At 37.1% G+C, this 25,057-nt stretch overlaps 3 protein-coding genes and 1 pseudogene across 3 annotated transcripts; 2 read left to right on the forward strand and 2 right to left on the reverse strand.

Annotated features, from left to right (window-relative positions):
* Window positions 1–3,851: 3,851 nt before the first annotated feature.
* On the reverse strand, window positions 3,852–6,518 carry LOC109237830. The gene is made up of 8 exons (XM_019404221.1): window positions 6,306–6,518; window positions 5,747–6,196; window positions 5,376–5,696; window positions 4,988–5,245; window positions 4,817–4,894; window positions 4,614–4,742; window positions 4,036–4,530; window positions 3,852–3,956 (listed from the first exon to the last, which is right to left on the reverse strand). The coding sequence occupies exons 1-8, from the start codon at window positions 6,516–6,518 to the stop codon at window positions 3,852–3,854; spliced, it is 2,049 nt and encodes a 682-aa protein (XP_019259766.1).
* Window positions 6,519–10,487: 3,969 nt separating this feature from the next.
* Window positions 10,488–13,745, forward strand: LOC109237843. The gene is made up of 2 exons (XM_019404231.1): window positions 10,488–10,986; window positions 12,517–13,745. The coding sequence occupies exons 1-2, from the start codon at window positions 10,652–10,654 to the stop codon at window positions 13,169–13,171; spliced, it is 990 nt and encodes a 329-aa protein (XP_019259776.1). The 5' UTR covers window positions 10,488–10,651; the 3' UTR covers window positions 13,172–13,745.
* Window positions 13,746–14,732: 987 nt separating this feature from the next.
* Window positions 14,733–19,500, reverse strand: LOC109237844 (la-related protein 1). The gene is made up of 4 exons (XM_019404233.1): window positions 18,382–19,500; window positions 18,143–18,292; window positions 16,000–16,185; window positions 14,733–15,362 (listed from the first exon to the last, which is right to left on the reverse strand). The coding sequence occupies exons 1-4, from the start codon at window positions 19,435–19,437 to the stop codon at window positions 15,282–15,284; spliced, it is 1,473 nt and encodes a 490-aa protein (XP_019259778.1). The 5' UTR covers window positions 19,438–19,500; the 3' UTR covers window positions 14,733–15,281.
* A 982-nt stretch (window positions 19,501–20,482) lies between these two features.
* LOC109237831 overlaps window positions 20,483–25,057 on the forward strand; it is a 16,263-nt pseudogene continuing 11,688 nt past the window's right edge.

Raw genomic sequence — 25,057 nt, forward strand, 5'->3', positions numbered from 1 at the left:
CACAACGTCAAGCTACTGCAAAACTCATCGGCAGTCTTCTGTTAGACAAGTATAAAGACCCAAAAACAATATACACTCCTAATGACATAATTGGAGACACGAACAAGCAGTATGGTCTTCAGATGACATATATGCAAGCATGGAGATCGAAAGAATATGCAGTTCAAGTACTAAGAGGGAACCCGAGCGAATCATATGAAAAGCTGCCAAGTTACTTTTATATGCTGGTTCATACAAATCTTATGTCGGTGGTAAGTTTGAAAAAAATAGAGGAAGACTTGTTCATGTATGCTTTCGTTGCACTATATCCGTCTATAAAAGGATGGCAGTATTGCAAACCGATTGTTGTTGTAGATGGAACCTTTCTTAAATCGGCACATAGAGGAACATTATTGATAGCATTAACACAAGATCCAGCAGGTAATATCCTACCACTCGCATATGCCATAGTAGATTCAGAGAATAATGCTTCCGGGAGTGGTTTTCGCGAGATTCAAGGATGCATTTGGGGAAAGGGAGGGAATGTGCATAGTCTCGGACATGCATGAAGGCATTGACAATGCAGCGGCAACATTGTATCCACCAGTACCTCTTTGTGTCTGCATATGGCATCTATGGAATAATGTAAAAAAAATTACAAAAAAAACCATTTGCTGCTCAAAGAAATATTCTTTGCTATGGCCAAAGCATACACAGTTGAGAAGTTTGATTACCACATGGCAGAGGTAGAGAAAATTGATAAGAGGGTCAAAGATTACTTAATGAATGTTGGGTATGAAAGATGGTCCAGAGCACATTCCACTGTCAACAGAACATTGACGATGACTTCAAACATTGCGGAGTCGATCAATGCAGCGCTCAAGGCTGCTAGGGAACTCCCAGTACTGCCTTTGCTAGACTACATAAGGAAATTGATCGGACGATGGAATGTTACAAACCTAAAGAATGCAGTAGGTCATTCACTGATCTTGGAAAAAAATATGATACAATGCTGATGGACAATCTTGAATTGTCACATCAGATGAAGGTATGACTGGAATCTGTAGATACTTGCGCATAGAATATGTAATCATGCCGAATTTCACGGATCTGTTATATCTTGAACCCTTTGTGTGATTATGTTAAACTAGTGTCCACCTGCACAAAAGCACGGGCTTTCAAGCTAATGTAGCATTTATGCCTACCCCACTGCTGAAATATTGGTTGGTTTGACATGATATTAAGTTATTTTGAATCTTGTAGGCTCTCTAGTATATGTATTTTGAGGGCATCTGCTTTGTCACCACTAATGATAGTTGATAAATTTTGTAGGTGACCCCTTCGACAAGTTACTTATATTCAGTACTTGACAAGGGTAAGCAGAGAATAGTGTTCCTAAAAGATCGAACTTGCAGCTGTAAAAGGTTTCAGTTGGATGAGCTGCCATGTGCACATGCTTGGGCAGTATTAAAATACAAATACATTGATCACATTGAGTATTGCTCGGTGTACTACACCATGAAGTACCTATTGAAGACCTATGAAATTCCAATTTATCCGGTTCCTGATGAAAGCACATGGGAAATTCCTGCAGAAGTTCTAAATGAAAAAGTCTTGCCACCAGACGTGACTAAAACAATAGGAAGGCCAAGGAAGGGGAGGTGCAAGCCAATATCTGAAGGGAACGAAAAAGGTCGATTTCATGTGGACAGTGTGGAAAGAAGGTCACAACAGGAAAACTTGTAGAAATAATCCTAAGAGAGGATGAAATATGTCAAATTTAGAATTACTTTTTATTTTACTTTACTGAATATCATAGAGATTTAGAAGAATGCAATATATCAAGAACTATATCATTGTAGAATGTCATTTGAATTTTAGATATAAATAAATATTTGACCTATCATTTAAAATCGTGTTGCAAGTTTATATTATACATCTGTTTGATTAAAAAGAAGTTGTATCAGCTATGTATCATATTTGTATCATATATGTATCGCTTGTGCATCACATTTGTATCATCTATATATCGCTTGTGTATCACCTATGTATCTCTGTGTATAGGCTCTTACTCATGCCTGTATTTGTGTAGTAACAAAGCTAACTAATGGAAAACAATCGTAGCAGCTAGAAAACTATGCAAATAGTTTTAGAAATTTGCAAATAAGAGTGGCTTCATCAATACATATTTGAAAACTGTGTATCATATGTGTATTATATCTGTATCATATGTGTATCATATCTGTATCATGTATGTATCATGCGTGTATCTGCAAGAGACAATGTATCACAAACTACCGTATATTTTTCATATCTATAATTCACAACACAAAATCAAGGGAGAAAACACCAAAATAAACTAAACTGCAACAATCCAATATCGCACTGAAACTCATTAAACCTTTATAACAGAGCAAACATCTCATTTTCCATACAATTCTTAAAAGTATTCGTAAAATTCAAACACAAATAAATCTGATCCGTCTTACAACAATGACAACATATCAGAACACAATACAAAAACAAAATTATAGAGTTCATCCTGCAACAATGACAAAATAACTACTTCTTCTACTTCCGCGACTTATTCTGTCGACCAATAATCTCATCATCACTTTGCGCGTTCAGTTCCATCTTCTTTCTAGCATAATCCCACAAGAGAGCACCAAATCTGCGCCGGTGTACATAGGCATGGAATTTTTTAGGTGGCGTCTTGCCTTCAATGAAATACTCGGCAAATGATGCCGCAAATACACCGCAATCACTGCAAAAATAAAAAAACAACAACTATCAAACTGCAGAATCTAAAAACAAGACAGATTGTGTTGAAAGAAATTCATACGCTTCAACTTGTTGAGGCAATCCTTCGACCAGTTTTACATAAAAGGGGGTAATCAAGTCTTTTGATTTATAGACACCAGTGCGCCAATTGATATCTTTTTTGTTTAAATAGAAATGCGTGTGCACGAAAAAATGAGGCAGCAACACAGAATACTTGGCCATGGTCTTATGAACTTTGTCTTGATGAGCAGCTCCACCGCGCATAGAGTCATACACATAAATGCACCTATCCTTGAAGGACATCACAGCCATTATCCAATGCCATTGTTCTGCAACATTAATTGGCATTAAGACATGCTCGACAGTGTGCCATGGAACATTGGCATCCAAGACAAACCCCTGAATATACTCTGCAATGACATATTTCGGAGTGCACACATCACTGTCTCCATCTGTATCAATAAAAGCCTGCCACAACTCATTAATTTTCTCGTCGAAGTACCAATCTGTGGTGGTGAATGTTACAGGTAGATCTTTGTCATACTTCCCTTTCTTTCTCAGATAATAGAACAAAACATCAACGTGCTGAAACAAAACATAACAAATAACTAATCACTAAAGGCTCGTAAGCTTTAAGCAGCTACGGTTTTTCAAACCAAAATCACAGAAAACAAAGGAAAATAAATGCTCACTGCTATCTCTTGTGCCAGGAAATAGCAATTAATAATCTGTTCTAACTTAAGAGGACTGAGCGTTCATGTGTACACTGGCTAATTTTGAAAAAAAAAATACTGCAAAAGTAAATTCTTACATACCGAGTCATCCAAGAGCTGACCATTATATGCCAAAGTGTGAAACCATTTTTTGCTTCAACATGAAATACACCAAGATCATAAGCAGGATTGAGTTCACTAACATGCTTCGGGTAAATTTCATTCCTGGTAACATATATACACAAAAGAGTACAGTGATTTGATATAAAATAATGCTATAAGTGACAATATATTAAAATATAAAACTGAAAAAAACTCAGAAGTTGGAAACATACTTCTTTCTGGACTTCCCTTCTTTGACCCACGCAGCAAATACATTCAACAAAGAGCTGTTAACGCCAGTTCCGATTTTGCTTTGAAAAGGATGCTTAATAGCATAAATTTGCTTTTTTCCTTTCGCTGCAACAACACCAGTACTGGAACCTGAATCAAACACAGTAATGAACGGAGACTGCACGGCCTTTGCAGGACATCTCTTTCTTTTTTCCATTTGCGGCGATACTTCAGGAAGTAATTCAGCATTGTACAGAACCATCTCCCCTGCCGCCTCATCAACACTTGCAGTCGCACAAACAGCACCAGTCCGAGATTCAGGAACCTTTTGTTTCTCAGATTCTTCCTCCGTCTCCCCTGCCGCCGCATCAACACTTGCAGTCGCACAAACAGCACCAGTCCGAGATTCAGGAACCTTTTGTTTCTCAGATTCTTCCTCCGTCTCCCCTGCCGCCGCATCAACACTTGCAGTCGCACAAACAGCACCAGTCCGGGATTCAGGAACCTTTTGTTTCTCAGATTCTTCCTCCGTCTCCCCTGCCGCCGCATCTGCAATCTCACCAATACCGCCAGCATGTGCTACATCTGGTGTGAAAGTTACTTTAGCAACAAACATGTCAACTTTCACACCAGAAGGTCCTTCCATAGCATTGACACCTAACTGATCTGCTACACTAGTATCTCTTTGAGAATGTGGAACATCTTTGCCTTCACTTCCACCAACCTATTTGTTTAAAAAAGAATCGAATTATCAAAAACAACAAAGAAAAGAAAAGGGAAAAGTGCAGAATGCACAACTAAACACACCTGACAACCATCCATTTCAACATCTTCATTGCCACCAAACTCCATATTGCTCACAAAATCATTATTGTCTTGACGACCACTGGTGTCTTCCTCTGGATGTGCACCATATTTGACTTCGCTTGCACCAAGCTATTTTTAAAAAAAGGATATAGTAAGTTAACTAAAAAATAAAAAGAAATGCACAATGGAAAAGAAACACATACCTTGGAATTTATCAACTCAAAGAGCTCCTTGAATTTATCAGAAACATAATCCATGAAGGAATTTAACTGCTTATGGAGCTACAAGATGAAACAAATAAGAAAGATAATAGACTTGAATATACAATTTGAACAATACTTTCAAGAAAATATATAAAAAAGACCAATACATACTTGCTTCACATCAGCTTTCAACTTCTGCAACTCACGGTCATAATCAACAGGTTGGACACCTGGCGCGTTTTTTGGCGCCTTTTTTGGTGGGACAGGCTCCTTAATTTGTTTCCGGGGTGGCGTGACAAAATCATCGCTATCATCAATAGGAAGTTTTCTCCTGTTACGTGATATGAAATATTTCTGATACTCATCGGTAACTTCAACAGGCAAAGTAAATCTCCTTAGCTCTTCAATTATCGGAGAAATATTTTTAAACTACAAAGGTAACCAAAAGTGATTCAGTCCTAGATGTATCAAAGATGTATAAAAACTGTATGTTTGATGTATCACAATGAATTACAGTGTATTATAAATGCATATCGCATTAAGATATAAAAGATGGTACCTTATTCCCTGTGCTTTTGAAGAAACCAATAGAGAAGTCCTCATGCGTTGGCCTGTCTGTCATTTCCCAATTCAATATGCGTGGTGTATGATTTCCAACGCGAACAACAAACTTTTGATCAACTACAGTACAACATTCATAGAACCACACCTGTAGTGCAAGAGGAAATCCACCAATCCTATAAAACTCAGACTTTCCCCTCAACCTGTCCCTCATCGACTTCATTAAAGCTCGAAACGCAATCTTACCCCATGGAAACGACACATACTCACCACTCTCGACAAGATGGATATCACGTTTACTTATAAATGTCTTCTGAGCCTGAGTGGACATTAGAAATGTGTTTATGAAATAAATGATTGCATCTTAACTGCGTCTTCATCAGACTGCCATTTCTTCTTCTCAAGATAATCAATAAGTGACTTCTTTGACACCACTTCAAAACCAGAAAAATAAGTATCCACCAACCTATTGGGTCCACTGAATTTACCCTCTACATGTTCATTACCACAACAGTTTAAACCACTTACAATACCAAATTCTCGAAGACCAAAACGTAAAACACATTCGTCATTCAATTTCACATAAAATTGATCACACTTATCTTGAACCAACTCCCTAAACATTAAAGAACGAATAAGTTGTGCCTGGATAGCAACTCGAGGTAAATCAAGGAAATAGCCAAAACAGCTTTCCCTAAACATCCGAAGCTGGACATCAGTCAACTTTGACTGTAAAACCGATACAATGTCCACATTAGTGTATGATGACCAATGAGTAACAGAAAATGGCTCACCAACTAGAATATAGAGCTTCCGAGGCTACAAATACATGACACGAATTAAAAACAATCAAATACAAACTAAATCCAAATTTTAAAAGAAAAGTCAACAATAGAAAAAATTATAACTGAAATTGTATATACCTTACAAACTTTGTCAAGAATTTTAACTTTTTCTGCCTTCTGAACCTTGTTTTTTTTGGTTTGACACCCAAATTCACTTCGTCCTCCACGACACGTTTTCTCTTACATTGATCAGCATCCATTATAACCCTCTTGCTCTTCTTTTTCTCAGATTGTCCAACAATATCCTTTCGAGATTCTAACACTTTAACACTGTCGGAACGATTTTGTCTTCGCATATTTTGTTCATCAATCGATTTCTCAACTAAAATCGGGGTTGAATAAGGAGATAAACTCATCGACCTAGTTTCTCTTCTCATGTTGCTCGATTTCTCAATTGAAACCGACTTTGAATAAGGTGATGAATTCATCGAATGAGTTTGTCTTCTCATATTGCTCTGTTTCACAATTGAAACTAGGTTCAATGACAAAATTTAAAAAAAAAATATACGAACAAAAGGTTATAGAAATTTGTGAAGAAATTAATACAAAAACTCGACCAAAACTTACAAAATCAGTCGCAAAAGCCTAAAGAAAAGCAACATCGATTCTACAAAAACACAAGCAATCAGAAAAATATACAAAATAAGAGGTTTTCTACTCCAAATTACCTGGAATCAGACGAAAATAACCGAAAATGTATCTTGTTTTGTCGTCAATTTCAGCAATTTTGGTTGAATTTAGGAAAAAATCGCAGAAAGAGAGAGAGAGAGAGAGAGAGAGAGAGAGAGAGAGAGAGAGAGAGAGAGAGAGAGAGAGAGAGAGAGAGAGAGAGAGAAAACTCGGTGTTGTATACGAAAAATAACGGATACAAAAAGTGACATTGATTGAAACTATTTGGGCCAAAAAATGACATTTGGGCCTTTTTTAGTAGATATTTTATTTTGGGCTATTTTTTGTTAGGAAAGTTTGTAAAGTGACATAGCTGGTAATTTCCCTTCATTTAACTGGATTCTAATAACTAACCAAATTATATTTAGTCACGTAATATTTACTTGGAGTAATATATATTTTGAATTTATAACATAATCTAGATTGTTTAGGGATTCCAATTTACAAATGCCTCTAATTTAAGGCTTCTCCAAGTCTAAACTTGCTCGAAAAATAAGACAAAGTATTCGTGAACACAGATCACTCGTGTCTTGTCTTTTTGGATCTATTGCAAAATAAAATAAGATGCAATTTTTATTTCCAATTCTACATCGAAAAATCAGCCGTTGATCACATGAAAAGCGTAAAAGTGAAATCAGGTAACAACTCTAACAGGCTGCTATTTAGGAATTAACTAATGTATTATAAATTTCAGTTTGTCAATTCAATTTTTCGGGACACAAATATTGTAAATTGTCCTGAAATTAAAATTTTCAGTTCAAAATTTCAAGACAAAATAAGTATTGGCTAATCCTTGCATAGCATTCCTAAGAATAGTTATTTGTGCACTTCGCCAGTGAAAGCTATGCTTCGGCTCAACAATTTATGCAAAATGCCCGTCAAGCTTAAACTAATTAACCTTCTCTACCCATTTGAAAATTAGTTATAATATATACCTACCCAATTAAAACTAATTACCCAACCTACCTACCCATACCACTTTTCTTATCATTTGGCTTAATTGATTTGGCTTGGATTGAATTGGCTTGTCTTGGTTTTAGTAGCTTAGTTTGACTTTATTTGGTTGTAAGGACTGGACATTAAAAAAAATGGGTAAGAGAAAAACTTTATGGGTAAGGACGAGTAAATAGTTTGTGGCGAGTGGGTATTTGCAAAAGTTTTTTTGGTAAAAATAGCACGGGCTAGCTAGTTTTCAGACTGGTCATTCAAAAATAGCCAGCGTTTGCAAAGTCATTGAAAAATAGCCACTATTTTGCTGCAACACGGAAAGTTCCAGTATGATATACTGGAGATCGGTGCACTTGTGTATGAACTTCCAGCATATTATGCTGGAATTCCAACACACGAAAAGTTCCAACATAATATATTGGAGATTGGAGCACCTGTGTATGAACTACCAGCATATTATGCTGGACCGATATATTATACTTGAACTCCAGTATATTATACTGGAACTCCAGTATAATATACTGCAGTTCCAGTATACTTATGCTGGAACTCCAGTATAATATACTAGAGTTCTAATATACTTATGCTACCGGAGTTCCAGTATATTATACTGGAATTCCAATATATTATACTTGAGTATTTTTCGGATTTTGAAAAGTGTTTTCGTTCAGATTTATCTTTACATGAAAAATGGCAAATTTTCAATTACTTTTCAAACTGTGGCTATTTTTGAATGACCACTTGTAAATCTGGTTATTTTTGAATTTCTTCCGATTTTTTGTCCTTACAAATTTGCGGGAGAAATTTAAAAATAGCCAGATTTACAACTGGTCGTTCGAAAATAGCCCAATTTCAAAAGTCATCGAAATTTAGTCACTTTTCATGTAAAGAAAAATCTGTTCAAAAACACTGTTCAAAACCCGGAAAAATACGCCAGTATATTATGCTTGAGTTCCAGCATAAGTATACTTGAACTCCAAGATATTATATTGGAGTTCCAAGATAAGTATGCTGGAACTCCAGCATAATATGACGGAGTTCCAGCATAAGTATACTAGAACTCCAGCATAATATACTGGAGTTCCAGCAAGTATACCGGTCCAGCATAATATACTGGAGTTTGGAGCACCGGTGCTCCAGTCTCTAGTATATTATACTGGAGCCAGCAAAGTATACTGGTCCAACATAATATGCTGGACTTCATATGCACCGAACTCCAGTATATTATGTTGGACCGGTCTCTGCTGCAGCAAAATAGTGGCTATTTTTCATTGACTTGGTAAACGTTGGCTATTTTTGAATGACCATTCCGAAAACTGGCTATACCGTGCTATTTTTACCAAATTTGCAAGACGTGTAATTTTAAAGCCCAACTTAAATCCTACTGTTAATAGGATCGAAGCTTTACTAGTTACTATGAAGGTTGGCTTTGACTAATTGATATTCGAAGCTATATATAGTGAAAGTTCAGTAGTAATTTTTGTAAAAATTGCACGGGCACCCTATTTGGTCACCCCCATTTAATCTATACTCATATTTTTAAAATTATTTAATTTATACTCTAATTTTTACAACTTCAGGCGCCTCCTTTCTTTTCCTCCTCTTCTTCTCGTGATCACCAAGTAAGGACTTCAAAGATATCCTCTCTGGGTATACTAAATCCAGTGAACCATTTTGGTACTGCTTTAACATGTACTGACAAGTTTTGTCTTTGTTTGAAGCCTTGCATCATTTTTCATGGATGAGATTGATGCAATTGGTAGACGTCGATTTTGTGAGGGAACAAGTGCAGACCGTGAAATTCAGAGAACGCTCATGGAGTTGATTAATCAGTTGGATGGATTTGATCAGCTTGGAAAGGTCGTTGATCTTAGTTCAGCAAATATAAATAAACACTTTACCTCCCAGAATACTAATTGAGCAAATACAAAACAAATTTCAGCCTCACAAACATAACAAAGCTTAAGCTAAAATATGCTGAAGTTCAGCAAATATAGAACAAAACTTCAGCTAAAACATGCTGAAGTTCAACAAATAGAGAACAAAACTTCAGCTACTAGAATGCTTAAGTTCAGCAATTACAAATAAAAACTTCAGCCAATACTAAGTTTACGCGAAAAACTTAAGCTAAAACATGCTGAAGTTCAGCAAATAGAGAACAAAACTTCAGCTAGTAAAATGCTTAAGTTCAGCAATTACAAACAAAATTTCAGCCAACACTAAGTTTACGCGAAAAACTTCAGCTAAAACATACTGAAGTTCAGCAAATAGAGAATAAAACTTCAGCTAGTAGAATGTTTAAGTTAAGCAATTACAAACAACTTCAGGCCCGTCTACTAGAATGCTGAAGTTTGCATGATTGCCTTTGCTACTTCAGGCCCGTATGCCTGAAGTTTACGCGAAAAGTGGTACGTCTGCAATTTTTTTGCAAAGCGGGTATAAGTTAAAAGGTGACCCAAAAAGCGGGTATAGATGCAAATCTCCCTAATTCTTTTGCTATAAAAATTAGTTTGATGATTTTTTTTAAGCATATATATAAGTTCAATAAATTTTGTAATTATACCATGTTTTACATTTAATTCTTCTCGGATTAATATTATAGTACAAAGTAATGAACCTAGTAAAACACGCCCAAAATTATCCTGTCAATGTAAAGAGTACAATCGTGTCGTGGAGAAAATAAAAAGTAAGAGTACAATCTGTTAAAAACATGGTATAATAGATGCAAAGCTCGTAGCGCACACTGCCATTATTGAACTACAAAATCTACAACAAAATACAGTAAGGCAGAGATATCTTACCCCTTACTCTCATGGCTCTACTATCATCATCATCGAAAGGTGTGGTAATATCTCTGCCGGTGCTGGTTCTCACCGGTGCCGCCTTTTCTGCTGTACTCCTCTTCTTTCTTTTCTCCTCACCACCACCTCCAGCTCCGTGTAATTGCCTCGTCACTCCAACAACCACCAAAGTCGCCGCCGTTGGTGGATCCAGATCCAGCGTGGGAGAGAGGATCTCGACGACAATAGAGGATATAGAATGGGTGAAGAAACAGATCGAGGGAAATGGACTCCATATGGCGGACAATGTGCTGCGCAAAGGGATCAACCCTCGTACTCGCCAACAACAGCTCCAGGATCTACTTCAGTATGAAACTTTTCCAATTTATGTTTAATTTGATTTAGCAGTTAAAAAGATCATGCTTTTATTGTGATTCTGTAATTTTGTTGAACTTCATGATAGTTTTGTGGTTTTATTGGAATTTGTTTATTCTTAGGAAGTACTAAGTGACTGCAGATTAAGTTAGAAAGATATCCAGTCGAAGCATCTGCGAGTTCATGCTTTTTTAGTATAATTACTACTTGGCGGTTTTGTTTCTAGTGTTCTAGATTTTTACTTTTGAATTAGATCTTTGCGAGAGTTTTAACAATCTAGTTAGTATAATATAGGTGGAAATTGATATAGAATGTAGACGAACTTATATGATTAACTTAATCTTTAATCTATATCTAAAGAAAGATAATAATGGCTTCTATGGTAAAGTAAGCATTTGTGTTTTTCAAAGGCTATGTGCAGGGGAGTAGAAAATGAGTAAGAAGGCAATGAGTCAAAAGCTCCATATTACTTATCTCTGAAAAAAAGTTTCGTGTGGCTAACTTTTGATTTGTATAAGGAGAAATAGATGATTAGGAAGCGATTGCACAGACATCTATTTTTGCATTGTCCAGTTGCTACAGATACAGATATCTGGAACATGTTCCTTTCAGTTTTAGGACTCAACTGGGTGATGCGAGAGAGCATTAAAGATGCTTATAGTAGCTGGAGTCTATGGAAAGTTGGTAAATCCATCAGCAAGATCTGGAAAATGCTTCCTGGATGTATTTTTTTGGGCTGTTTGGACAGAAAGGAATAGAAGATGTTTTGATGGTTTAGCAACTCCAAATTACTCCTTGAAGGCTAATTGTATAGTTTTGTTATATAGCTGGAGTAACCTCTCCCCTAGTAGCTCCCCTGAATTATTTTTGGAATCTGTTAGCTCCTTCACCCTAGCATAGGACCATCTGCACAGAGCTAACATATCATCTTTTGTATTTGCATCTTCTTGATGCTTTTTATAATATCTCTTACTTTCATAAAAAAAGAACAGATTGCACTTTTTGAAGTATTAGTAGAACATGAAACATAGCTCTAACGAGAAACATATATGCATTTTAATGGAACTTCTTCTCTCTTATGGTTTTACCGCCCTCTTTCTCTGTCTGTCTCTTTCTTTCCTTTCTATTTGAAAGATAACGGGTACACGTCTGTAGTTCAAGTCACAGATAGGCAATGGGAAATTTTTTAATAGGTGCTTTCCTCTTTTTTGCATGAAGAACAATCTATGGTTTGGCAAAAGCAAAGTAAAATTATAGGGATATTCAATTGTTTAAGACTCTAATGGCTACCAACTTTTGTTTAGTTTCTTCTTTACTTATGTTCACGACTTCTTTATTTTCTGTAATTTTATTCATTTCTTCTTTTCACTCTGCATTCACGTATGTATTATTGCAACTTCCTGATGAAACGATCTTTTACTTTTCCAAGTCGGTTTCCAGTCTGAATTGTTCATCAAGTGCTAGTGTTAGTGGCTAGTAAGTCGTAACTTGGCATGTTAATGTAACTTCTTTGTTTTTTCAGGTTCAAGGGCATATCACACTATGAAGGAGAAGAAGCAAATAATCACACGGCCCTTCCTTGTCCTGGTGAACTCCTTGTAGAAGAGCACCATAGCAATTATGGAGAGCCATGGGCAGGAGGGCGGGATGTTTTTGAATTCCTTGCAGAGTCAGCCCATCTAACTCCAGATTCCCAAGTTCTTGAGATTGGATGTGGGACTCTTCGTGTTGGATTACATTTCATCCGGTATTTGAACCCAGAACACTTCCAGTGTCTCGAGAGAGATGAACTTTCTTTAATGGCTGCATTCAGGTATGAGCTTCCCGCTCAAGGTTTATTAAACAAGCGCCCTCTTATTGTTAGAGGTGAAGACATGGATTTCAGTAAATTCGGATCCGGAACCATGTATGATTTGATATATGCAAGCGCTGTGTTTCTTCATATGCCTGATAAACTTGTTTGGGTTGGTTTGGAGAGGTTAGCTGGTAAATTGAAACCTTTAGAAGGTCGAATCTTTGTGTCACATAATATAAAGTTTTGTTCACGATTGGGAGGAGAAGAATGTACAAAGAGGCTGAAGAATTTAGGGCTGGAGTATATTGGCAAGTTTACCCATGATAGTTTGCTATTCAATCACTATGAGATTTGGTTTGGATTTAGGCGAGTCACGGCTTGAATTCATGTAGAGAGTTGTTTGAAGACCTAATATTCTTATGCCAACAGCTATCAGGCTGCGTTTGAAAGCACGCTTTCATCGTGTACATTCTTTTGTTGCAATTCACTACTCGAAGTTTCGCACGAAATCCATCTTTGTCGTTCTGTGTAAGAGATGCTTCAATTTCCTGCTTGGAGGTGGATCATCATTGTCGGATCCTAACCTTGAAGAATCGAGTTTTAGCTATAGCGGCTGACGATGTGGAGAAGAAATGATTTGTTGCAGTAAAGCTGATATATGAGACAAGGTTATGATATGTTACCATACCTGAGTTTGTAACCTTTGCACTAAATTGAACATCTAGATGTAGCAGGTCTTTTATCATCTGCTATTTGTGCATTATTTAATGACGTATGTAGCATGCACGCTACATGTTATTCTTGCTTCTAGATTTGTTTAATGCAGTTTGGAATTCTTTTAGTGAATGAGGTAAATCATTTCCCCCCTTCAAGTTATTTCCGGAGAAGATTTGCATTACAAAAGTACAAAAACTCAGTTCCTTCTGTACATGTAACGAACTAAGGATTCTACTCTGCTTCAGGTACCTCTGTCATCCTACTCCAAAAGGCTAGCACAAGGATACATCTTATTTCGATCTGATTACATTCCTTCTCTCATATATCAATAGTTCAATACAAATACGCGCGCGCACACACACATCCTTCTCCTTCAAAAAGGTCTGACTTCTTTCCCTATGTGGAGCATATGTAGCTCTACATTCAGACAGTTGATAACCCTTTGGGGAAACTTGACCCCTTTTTGCTGATGAAAGTGGTATAACTCAGGATGGAGAACATCAACATTTTGAGTCTGTGCAATTGGATAGAACTACTTGTACAAATGAGATTTGAACTAAAAGGATATTGATGGTTGGTGGTTTGAGCACCTCTCTACCCTTTGATGACTTTCATCAACTGAACTTTTTTTTTCCAAAACTGCAGGAATTAGTTAGTTTCAGTGGTGACTTGATTAAGTTTCCATATTCTAATATGGGTCACTTGATTATTTTTCAATCTAACATTGGACATTGATTCGTTTACTCTTTGAAATCTAAATTAGTGAGAACTAAATTTTGTGTAATGAAAATTTTAGAATAAAAGAGCAAAATTAACGTTTAAGTCGACTAGCTAACAAGGTCGTACCAAGACAACTATTCACTTGTCGCGGGTCTCCTATTTTGTTGTAAGTGACATTTTCACCTGTCAAGTGACACGTCTCTCTTTCCTTACCAGCTCAGCTCTCGACAAAAACGAGAAGGGGCTTCATTCCTCTAACCTTAGAATAGAATGCAACCGACCTACACATTACTGATTGTCAAATAAAACAATTTTAACTTTTTAAATTAGTTGGATGTAGAAGTGGATTTCTTGAAAAATAAAATACTGAACATGTTGCGACAAACCAAAAAGGAATCAAGCATGAGTGAATTGCTTGTGTACAGTAATCCCACAAAGATAAACATTCTAACTTATTTGAGTTTGCTAGAAAAAAAACTAAGGAATTCAATAGGATCATCCCATGATAATAAATCCAATCTTACAAATTTATACCAAACATTACAGTAATCCTCAATGTCGAGTTGCGATCAGCTGCTTCCCGTAAAAGATTACTGTCGCAAGAAATTTGGTATACAATAATCATGTGATTCAAAAGGAACAATTGCAAGAAATTTAACCTCCCCAAATCGAGGGTTGAAAATCATTATTTCCAGAAGTATGCTCCTAGTATCTTGCGGCCAACACAGATATCTGAAGGTGGGCCATCTATTTCATTACATTAGTATTAAGCAAATCTGAAAAAATTCCTGAGCTCTAAGAAGGTACCAGAAATCATCTTCAAATTATTGAAAACTGAGATGTCTCAATGCCAGTGGAGAGCCTTAAAACAAAACTACCATTATATGTCACAAATCAAAAAATAAAAAACGTCCGTAACAGAAGCCAAATGCTCAGCATTTCTAATAAACAAACTTGTACTGCAGTAGTTCCTAAACACCACCCTGATCATAATGCTGCTGTTGAAGCACCTCTTGCTCAAATTCAGCGTTAATGATTATAGAGAATGAAGTGATCTACTTGTAATGCTGAGAAACCTCCCATACAGCCTTATCCATGAACTGGCATTTCTTGTCAAATCCCCACCCTGGGTTGCTCTGTTTAGATAGATAACTGTCAGATATTGCGCCATAGTAGAAACTTAAGAAGCGAGCGTCCAGGTAATAGATGAAACATTTAAAGATATCTTTATTTCTAGATTCATGGTTACTTGACGAAAAGAAATAAATAGATCAACTGCAATAAGAACTTTCAAAGGAAGAAAAATCTTCGATACAAAAAGAAAAAAGAAAAATTATGATAAACTGATTATAGTCAAATTGAACGCCACAAAAAAGGTAGGCATCCATAAAAAGCAATGTCTAGTCCCTCAACATTCATGATACACTTCCACAACAGCAACATGTCTACAAAATTCCACTGAGTATATTAGAAAAAATGGGTGGTTGTGCTAGTCTTTTTTAAAACTACTAGTAATCAGGGAAGACAGTTATTCTTTTATAAGTAAAAGACGATAACAGTTAATTGGCAGGAATATTATAACTAAATAAAGAAGATAGTTGATTTCTTGTCTAATAAGTTAGTTTTTCTTTTCTTTTATGCTCAGAGAGGTGTCTTTCATTCTTAGACCAATTTGCTATGTCTCAACTTTCAAATAATGACGTTTCAAACTGTTTCATTCTTATTAGGCTTAAGCTATTACTGAAAGCAAATAACCAGTTGATAATACTTGACCTGTAGAGACAGAACAGCACGCTCCGTGAACCGCTTTACTGAATTAGGTGCACTTTGCGGAAGAGTTTTTGCCACTCTTTCCAGCTCTTGTTGCTGTTGTTTTGCCGTGACTCTGTCAGGTCCACTGTAGTAATCAACAATCTCTTTCATAAGTGGGACTGTCTCCATAGTTTCTTCGATGACTTTCTGAGAGGGGAAAAACAAATGTAATGCCAGCTGAAGAAGATGATCAATAAAGAAGAAGGTGCCAAAGGAATAACCGCTTAATTGAGTTCACAACAAGGAATAAGACCATTAAGTCAAACAGACGCAATTCTCCATTCAATGGACAAAACATTGGGAAATGTTTTGAGGTTTAAACTCATGATCCTTGCAAGCTATGTTGCGTGGACTCTCCAAAATGTAGCCGCACCCGTGTCGGATCCTTAAAAAATGCATTACTTTTGGAGGATCCGACACGTATCCGGCCACATTTTCGGAGAGTCCGAGCAACATAGCTTGCAAGACATGGCTTCTTAGGAGATTCCACAGTTGAAAATAGAACTGGGAATAAAATGAGACCACACAAAAGTAGATGATAATCTATAAGCGTCACAGACATAATATTTTAGAGCAAAAGTGAAAATCACCAATCGGAATATTAAGGACTACATGCAAAATAAGCAAGAAATAATCAGATAACCTAATCTAATGTACATTAAGTGAGGTTTCATCCTATTCGTCTTGCCATTCAGCCACATTATTGGGCAATTCAGACATTTCTGCTCTTTTACCTTTCTTTTACTAGAAGGTTGCGCTTTGGCTTAGGTGATTTGAGCTGGTGGTCTAGCCAGATACTGCCCCCTCAAGGATTTTCGAATTTGCTTTATTTCCACTTGGAATCTGGCGATGAAGAATTACTATTATGTCCTCAATTTGGTTTATCCTTCGCGTTTTGTTCATGGAACACGGTCTAAGATGAACTTAAAAGGGGAACGTGGTCAGTGAGATTCATATAGCTAAGTCGACTTTTTTAATTGATCCTTCTTTGTAGGAAACTTCCACAAAAACTTCTTTTTCAGAAGGCTTGATTGAAAAGCCTGAGACTTATGCAAACTGCCACTAGAATCTCCAAATGTTCAGGAATCTAGAGTCCACTGCATAATCACTATAACTACATGTGCCTTCAATCCTTCTTTCGCGCTACTAGTCTACACATAAATTTGTGTACTACTCTAGATTCCAATTGTAGCAGCGCATTGCTGTACCATGCCCTAAAGAACTTGTGAGTTTGTCAGCCTAATATTCATACCACCACATCAATACTAGTGTAGTTCATACATTAGGTGCACCAGCCTCTCCCATTTTCTCCCATTGTCGTGGAATTTACTATTTTGTTGCAGAGGGGTCCAGACATAGCAATATTTCTTTATGAACATGCTTAGTTGGAGAATCTGGCTTTTATGCAGTTCCCAAAGATCTTTTTTTCTTGGAGAGGTAAGGCAGGAAACAATTTCAAAAGATCTTCAATAACCAAAAAGGCATCACATAGGCTTCTTTTTGCATATAGGGCAAACTACTTTAAGAAGAGATTGACAGCTGAATTTTTAATACTGGAAATGATATAGAAGCACTTAAAAGACAGATGAGACAGATCACATTTGTTGTGGGTGATACTATACTCGATAAATTTCCAAGTAGGAATCAGTGAAGTCCTCTAGGCCATAGGTTTAAGAAATAAACGTGAGTAGAGGCAATAAAGTACCATACATAATTGCTCAAACATTTTAGCTATCCGTGAAGCATAAAGCGTAAAAGCAAATTAAAGCAGAAAGAGACATAGAAATATGAAGATCTTACAAGCACATAGTTCAAATAATAGGTCAAATCACAGAGAGAGGAAATGGCAGCATGGTTTAAGAATCTAATATTATATCAGATAAGGTTATCGGTATAAGTAATTAGACCCTTCCAACGTGGTATTACAGAATGAAGATTCACCATGGGGACAAAACCGAGTATCATGAATCCATGATAAACTAGATTTGAAATCAACAAATATTGAATATTCCAGAACATAGTTATGGCAACAAAAAGACAGCAAACAGTTTATACAGCAGTATGCAATAAGACAAAAGCAGAAGCAAGTTGGATCTCAATTTACCTCCCACTCTTCTTGATCCTTAATCCCTTCATATGCCATGAGGAATGGCTTCATCTTTTCAAGAGCATCCCGAAGGGAAATTGGAGGCTTCTCATCAATATCAGGATTGCTTTCAAAGTCTCCCATCAGGTACTCTGGTTCACACTCTATCTGTAGACAAAAGTAACATAAAATAAACAATATAAAGCAACTGAAAGTGCTTCAAATAAACGAATCTCTCAACAAACTAAATGTATTACCATCATGTTAGTGTGGAGGGCCTCCACGTAAGCATCATCCATGGGAGAAGGCAACACTCTAGCACTCATTTCTTCAAAGGCTTCAGCCAATGTGTTCATAGTTTCAGGCCCAAGCTTGTTAGCCAATTTCTCTCCATCAGCATTATCACCTAGATAAAACCCACTCTCTAAACTATCATCCTCATTCTCGTCACGACGACCATAGCCTCGTCCTCTTCCCCTTCCCCTTCCCCCTCTGCCTCTCATTGCACCACGTCCACCCCTCCCTCTAAACCCTCCTACCCCTCTCCCACCAACACCATCACCGCCTCCATCACCATCATTGTGTCTCGACAATATCCCTACAGCCTTCTTTACAGCATCCTCCCTACTCAACCTCTGGGGAGGTGGACTGCTCTCCCTCTTCCCTGAATCAGCATCAGCTCTCTGCTGCCGAACCCGGAGATGGCGATTCTCTTCCTTAGGCTTCTCGGATACAGGAGAAGAAGCTGTTTGCAGGGGCTTCCCTCGTCCCGCACCGGACAAAATCGATGTTAAACTAGACGCAAGATTACTATCTTCTCTTTGTTTCGGAGCATCAGAAGAGCTAGGATTTGAATCAGATGTTTCTTCTTCTTTAGCGAAGAAAATAGGTTTCTTCAGCGGCGGCGGCTGCTGATGCTGCTGTTGCGGCTGAGGTTGTAGTGGGGTAAATTGGCCGGGCCCACCTCGGCCACGTCCAGCAGGGGGACTAGGGTTAGAGTTATCCACGAAGGAAGAAAATGACGGGAGAATTGGGGAGGACGGGAATGGTGTACCTCGGCCTCGTCCATGTCCGATTCCAACTGGGGTAGCCGTAGGAGGGGACGGTTCGGGTTTGGATCCATCGGATTCGGGTTTGCCCGGACTGAATCCGAAGTTTGGGGAATCGGAACCTCTGCCCCTGCCTCTACCACCACCACCGCCACCGCTGCCGCCGCCGGAGAATGTGGAAAAGGCGGAGGAAATGGAAGCGGATGGGGCAGTGGGAGGTCTGCCGATGGAGCAGTGAGAAAGCTTGCTCAAGCTTCGTCTCATTTCTTTGTACACTGTTGTGTTAAAGGTAAAACAATGAGATCCCCCGAGGGTTTAACGTCCCAACATAAGATTTAGCCTTTTTTGTTATTTTAGGTTTGGATTTTTGAAAAATAATTTTACTAGGACTAAATTGGATTAAATTTTACTTTACAAAAGATAAGATTTGTTTGTTACAAGTTTATTTTCGAATTACCCAATCCCACTGTAATGAAAATAAATATTCTTCAAAAATATATTTTTTCACCTTTAATTATGAATAATTTTAATAAAAAAATTCAATCAAATCATGTTCAAATTCTAATACAAGGCAGGTTAAGAAAAAAGAGAAAAGGGCAGGTTTAATCCAACTTTTAAATGTAATTCTGAATAAAACTGATTTTTTGTATTTGGTGTGAAAACACAAGTATGGAATAATATGCAATAACCACATTTTATTGGCACTCTTCAAAAAATCATGTTTTCTACGAATAATATTCAATAACAAGTTAAGAACCTTTTACAAAACCATTGAACCATCCCAATCAACAACATTATATCCAATCACTTATGTATGCCTCTTAATATTAAATCACTTGCTTGATTTGATCAAATATATGCCACTCACATTATAATTAGGGATTCATAATTATCTTACATCTCTTCATATATAAACGAGATTTTTACTCGGTTGATACTTGTTTATCATTATAATATCATGGAAGACCATATTATACAAAATAGATGAGATTTATTTAAATATGGTTCAGGTAACTTAATCGGACTGAAAATTCTTGTGTATTAACGAGTAATTTATTTATCGAAAAATCGAAATTTCTTGGCAAAGTTAATTGACTCAATTTTGATCTTTACCAGAAGGATTTACTCTAAATTACTACAAAGAGTCATGTGCCTTGACACTACAAAAGCTCATAAAACTTGTATTGGACTTCATAGAAACTTCTAAAGTTTTTAACAAAAACTTCTCCAATTGAGAAATGCGATTATGTGTACAATGATTATACATCAAGAGCTCATATTTAACAATATGGATTAAATTCTACTATTAATGGTGCTTCGGCAAAGTACTACTGCAAACCAGGAAAGTCTCCTCCTTGCAAGTGTCCGGAGTTTTTATCAGCGCACAGCAGCAGTAGGTAAACTTTTTTTTTTTTTTTTTTTTTTTTTGATCTTTTTGTTTCTTCATTCTAATTAATTTAATACAGAATTTGAACGTGAATATGATAAATGCAAATTAAGCATTGGTGCTAACTCGCCATTTTCTTGATCTTGAAGAATCACAAGTATTTTGGTTTGCTGCTAGTTGGTAATCTTGAAAAGATGTTTCTCTTCAACTGATTTTAGATATTGCATGTTCCACATACATGAAAATTATAAAATGCATTTGTGCCATTTGGCTAATTTTACTAATTTCCGGAACCATGTGGAATTTATTTATTTATTTATTTATTTTTTTTAAATTTAAACTTGATGAATCAATTTTTAAGGTTCTTACAACTGAACATGTTGCACTTGTGGGTAGTCATGAAAATGTCACTTCATTAGTTATCTTGGTAAAGTTTTCACACATCTCTGTTAGATGTGAATACTTGCCTTTGTCACACATCAATGAAGGAAGATCAGGACTTTGGTGAAATGCATCATTTTAGCATATGCCCAATTTGGGAGGTTCTTGCTTTGTTGTTGATCATAACGTGTGTATACCATTGCTATGTTTTTCTTTTAATTTAGGCAACATGCAACTGATAGCACAGGATTAGTGGTAAGATAGATAAACAATTCAGCCATGGCATTTTTCTTTCCATTGGAGCAGGAAAAAGATGAAGGCCGGGAGCCTTGGAGCAACGGTAAAGTTGTCTCTGTGTGACCTATAGGTCACGGATTCGAGCTGTGGAATCAGCCTGATCCTTGCAATAGGGTAGGCTGCCTACATCACACCTCTTGGGGTGCGGCCCTTCCCCGACCCTGCGTAAACGCGGGATGCTTCGTGCATCGGACTGCCCTGAGCAGGAAAAAGATAGTTTGGGTTTTCAGTATCTATCAGATTATAGCTTAGTTAGTTGATATAGTTTATGATTAGGTTGGACCCTAACTCCTGAGTGGACATCCATTTTTGGGATTGAATTACAGTTAATTTGATGTAGTTAAAAACTAGATCCAAAAATAGATCCACTGTTATGTTTGGAACCCTTTTTTCCTTGTTGTTCGATCAATAGGCTTTCTACCAGGAGAAAGCAAGAAATGGAGTATTAAGAAGAGAGGAAGAAGAAATAAGGAAACATGACTGTACTTGTGTTTACCAAGTTTTCATTAACATTGTGAAAGACAATGTTCAAACTTCTTAAACTTGGTAAAACAATAGATAGATTTTAGTTTCATTCCATTCTTTATTGTGCCTAAACTTGGTAAAACATTCTAACTATTGACTCTGTGTTAATTATACTGTAACGATCATAAAAATCTTTTTCTTGCAGAATTCTAGGAGTTCATCGCCTCTTGTTTCTGAACAGATGGATAAATTTGGGAGGGACCACGGAGATGATGAATATTCTGTCGCTGGAGACAAGCAGGAGTTTAGTTTTATTGATTTTGAGGATGATGATTCTGTCTGCAACTATCAGTCAAATGAAGATGAACCGGTTGTTATTTCGAATCCGTTTCCTTTCGTACGTGGAAAGCCTCAATCGGTTTTTGTAGGAGAAACATTTTCATACCCCATTACTTTGGAGAATACAACAAGAGAGTCGGTGCCACTTTGGGTAGTGAAGATTTTCTGTTCAAATCCTGATGATTCTTTCACTTTATCATTACTTAAACCCCCTTCAGTTGATTCAGATGCAAATTATATTCAAAGGTTTTTAAAGGGATTTTCTCTTGATGATAGAACACTCCAGCCACAGCGGCCTCTAACTATTTGGTTAACTTGCAAACCTAAGGAAATCGGTTTGCACACGTCTATTGTGGAACTTGATGTTGGAGACGACAGGATTGAACGCGTGGTTTTTCTACTGGCCGAGGATAAAGTTTCTCAGTCGTTGTCTTCCAGGAAACCATATTCAAGAACTCCAAGACGCGGACAAGAACTACATTTGGAGGTAAAATTAGTCCCTATCTGCAGTATACATGGAAGTAAACTGTGGTCCTTAATTATTTAGGTTGTGGTTCATAGTTTATCTGTATTTTGGTTTATAATGTAATGTCTTTTTCTTTCAGAAGGAAATGAGAAACTATGATACGGTGAATGCCAGAATAAAAATCAGAAGGGATCGCTTATTGGCACTTGAACTCCCAGGGTTGGCTGAGCGAAGGCCAGCCCTTGTGCATGGAGATATTGTTTTTGCCAGACTTACCTTTGAAGACCCAAATCACTCAACTCCTACACATCAGGTTAACCTTTTTATTTTCATTTTAAGGGAAAAATAAGTTACTTTAGTGGAAGAAGCACTTGAAGTTAAATTCACAAATTATTTTTGTTGTTTCGTCTTAAAGACTAAATTAATGAACTCAAATCGGATCTAGAATTCACATTTATAGCTAATATACTCAAAGAAACCACATTTCCAAAAAAAAGCATGTAAAGTTTCTGATTTAGTCTCTTAAATGAGTAACACAAGGATTGCCAGAGCATAACAATAAGTTACATCTTTGCTAGGATATAGTTCTTAATATACATATCATCCTCTTCTGCGAAAATATCTTCTTGAGCAGAGTAATAATGCAATGATTAGGAGAGTTGGCATCTTTCTTTAGCTTCACAGAGTAATGCCAAATATGAGCCGCATAAGTTCGAAGCAGGACGAAAATGATGTAATATTAGCGTAATTTAGCAGACGATCCACTAAAAATACCTTGTAAGTGTCTAACAACAAGTGATGATTTCCAGGGTTACATATACCGTATCGAGGCAGATGAAGTAATCTTGAAATTTCGTGAGTACTTCCAAGTGCAACATCATCCCCGGAACTTGTATGACATTCAGTTTTCATGCAACAGAATTAACATGAGGAGACTATACCAAGCTGTCCAAGCAGCTGAAGGTCTAGACCTGAATCTTCTCTTTCCTTCAGAAGTAATAGAACGGTCGAATAAAGGGACTCCCTTAGTTCCCTTTGCATCTCTCAATCAGAAGCAGCTGCTAGCTGTTGAAATGATTCTTGGTTGTAAGGGCGCACCTCCTTTTGTGATCCATGGGCCTCCAGGTACGGGTAAGACGATGACAGTAGTGGAAGCAATCTTACAACTTTACACTAAAAGGAAAAATGCGTGCATTCTTGTCTGTGCAGCTTCCAACAGTGCAGCAGATCACATACTACAGAAAATTGTTAGCAACTCTGAACGAAATAGAAAGAATAACTTGTGTTCTCATTCCAAGAGGTGAGCAATATAAATACATGTACATCAGATGCTAACTAAGGAAAGAAATAAAAGAGATTCCTACAAATCTGCTATTTATGTACACTACTAAGAAAAAGTCTACATTCATTCTATAATAAGTGTCTAGATTATCCTATAATAAGTGTCTAGATTCATTCTATAACACTCCCCCTCAAGCTGGAGCATATATGTTGATCATGCCCAGCTTGTTACAAAGGTAACCAATTCGAGTACCATTCAATGCTTTAGTGAACAAATCAGCTAGTTGCTCTCCTGTCTTCACGTAGGCAGTGGAAATCAAGTTCTCTTGAATCTTCTCACGAATAAAATGACAGTCAACTTCAATATGCTTGGTTCTTTCATGATACACTGGATTTGAGGCAATCTGGAGCGCAACTTGATTGTCACACCAGAGCTTTGATGGAGTGGGATGCTTCAACCCTATTTCAGTTAAAAGATGGTGTATCCACATTATCTCACATGTTGATTGTGCCATAGCTTTATACGCTGATTCTGCACTGGACCGAGATACAACATTCTGTTTCTTACTTCTCTATGATATCAAGTTTCCACCAACAAATACACAGTAACCAGTAGTAGATCTTCTGTCAATCTTGGATCCAGCCCAATCTGCATCTGCAAAACAATCAATGCGGGAATGCCCGTGGTTGCTATATAATATGCCAAGTCCAGGAGCTCCTTTTAGGTAACGTAGGATCTGCTCCAAAGCCTCCCAATGTTTGATTGTGGGCGCGGACATGAATTGGCTAACCATACTTACTGCAAAAGCAATATCTGGACGAGTCACAGTGAGATAGTTTAATCTCCCAACTAACCTCCTGTATCTATCCGGATCATTAAATGGCTCGCCGTCATCTTTTATAAGATGCAAATTAGGAACCACTGGAGTACTGCAAGGCTTGGCAGCCAACTTACCAGTTTCTGCCAGTAAGTCAAGAATATACTTTCGCTGAGATAGAAAAATTCCCTTCTTGCTTCTAGTTACTTCTACTCCCAAGAAATATTTCAGTTGTCCCAAGTCTTTTATATGAAACTTAGTATGCAAGAAAGACTTGAGAGAAGAGATTCCTGCATAGTCACTTCCTGTAATCACAATGTCATCAACATATACGACAAGGAAAATAGATCCAGCTGTTGATTGCCCGTAGAAGACTGAATGATCACATTTGCTCTTTTTTAGCCCAAATTCTTGAACTACTTCACTAAATTTACCAAACCAAGCCCGGGG

Source organism: Nicotiana attenuata, unplaced genomic scaffold, assembly GCF_001879085.1.
Source record: "Nicotiana attenuata strain UT unplaced genomic scaffold, NIATTr2, whole genome shotgun sequence".
Taxonomy (NCBI): domain Eukaryota; kingdom Viridiplantae; phylum Streptophyta; class Magnoliopsida; order Solanales; family Solanaceae; genus Nicotiana; species Nicotiana attenuata.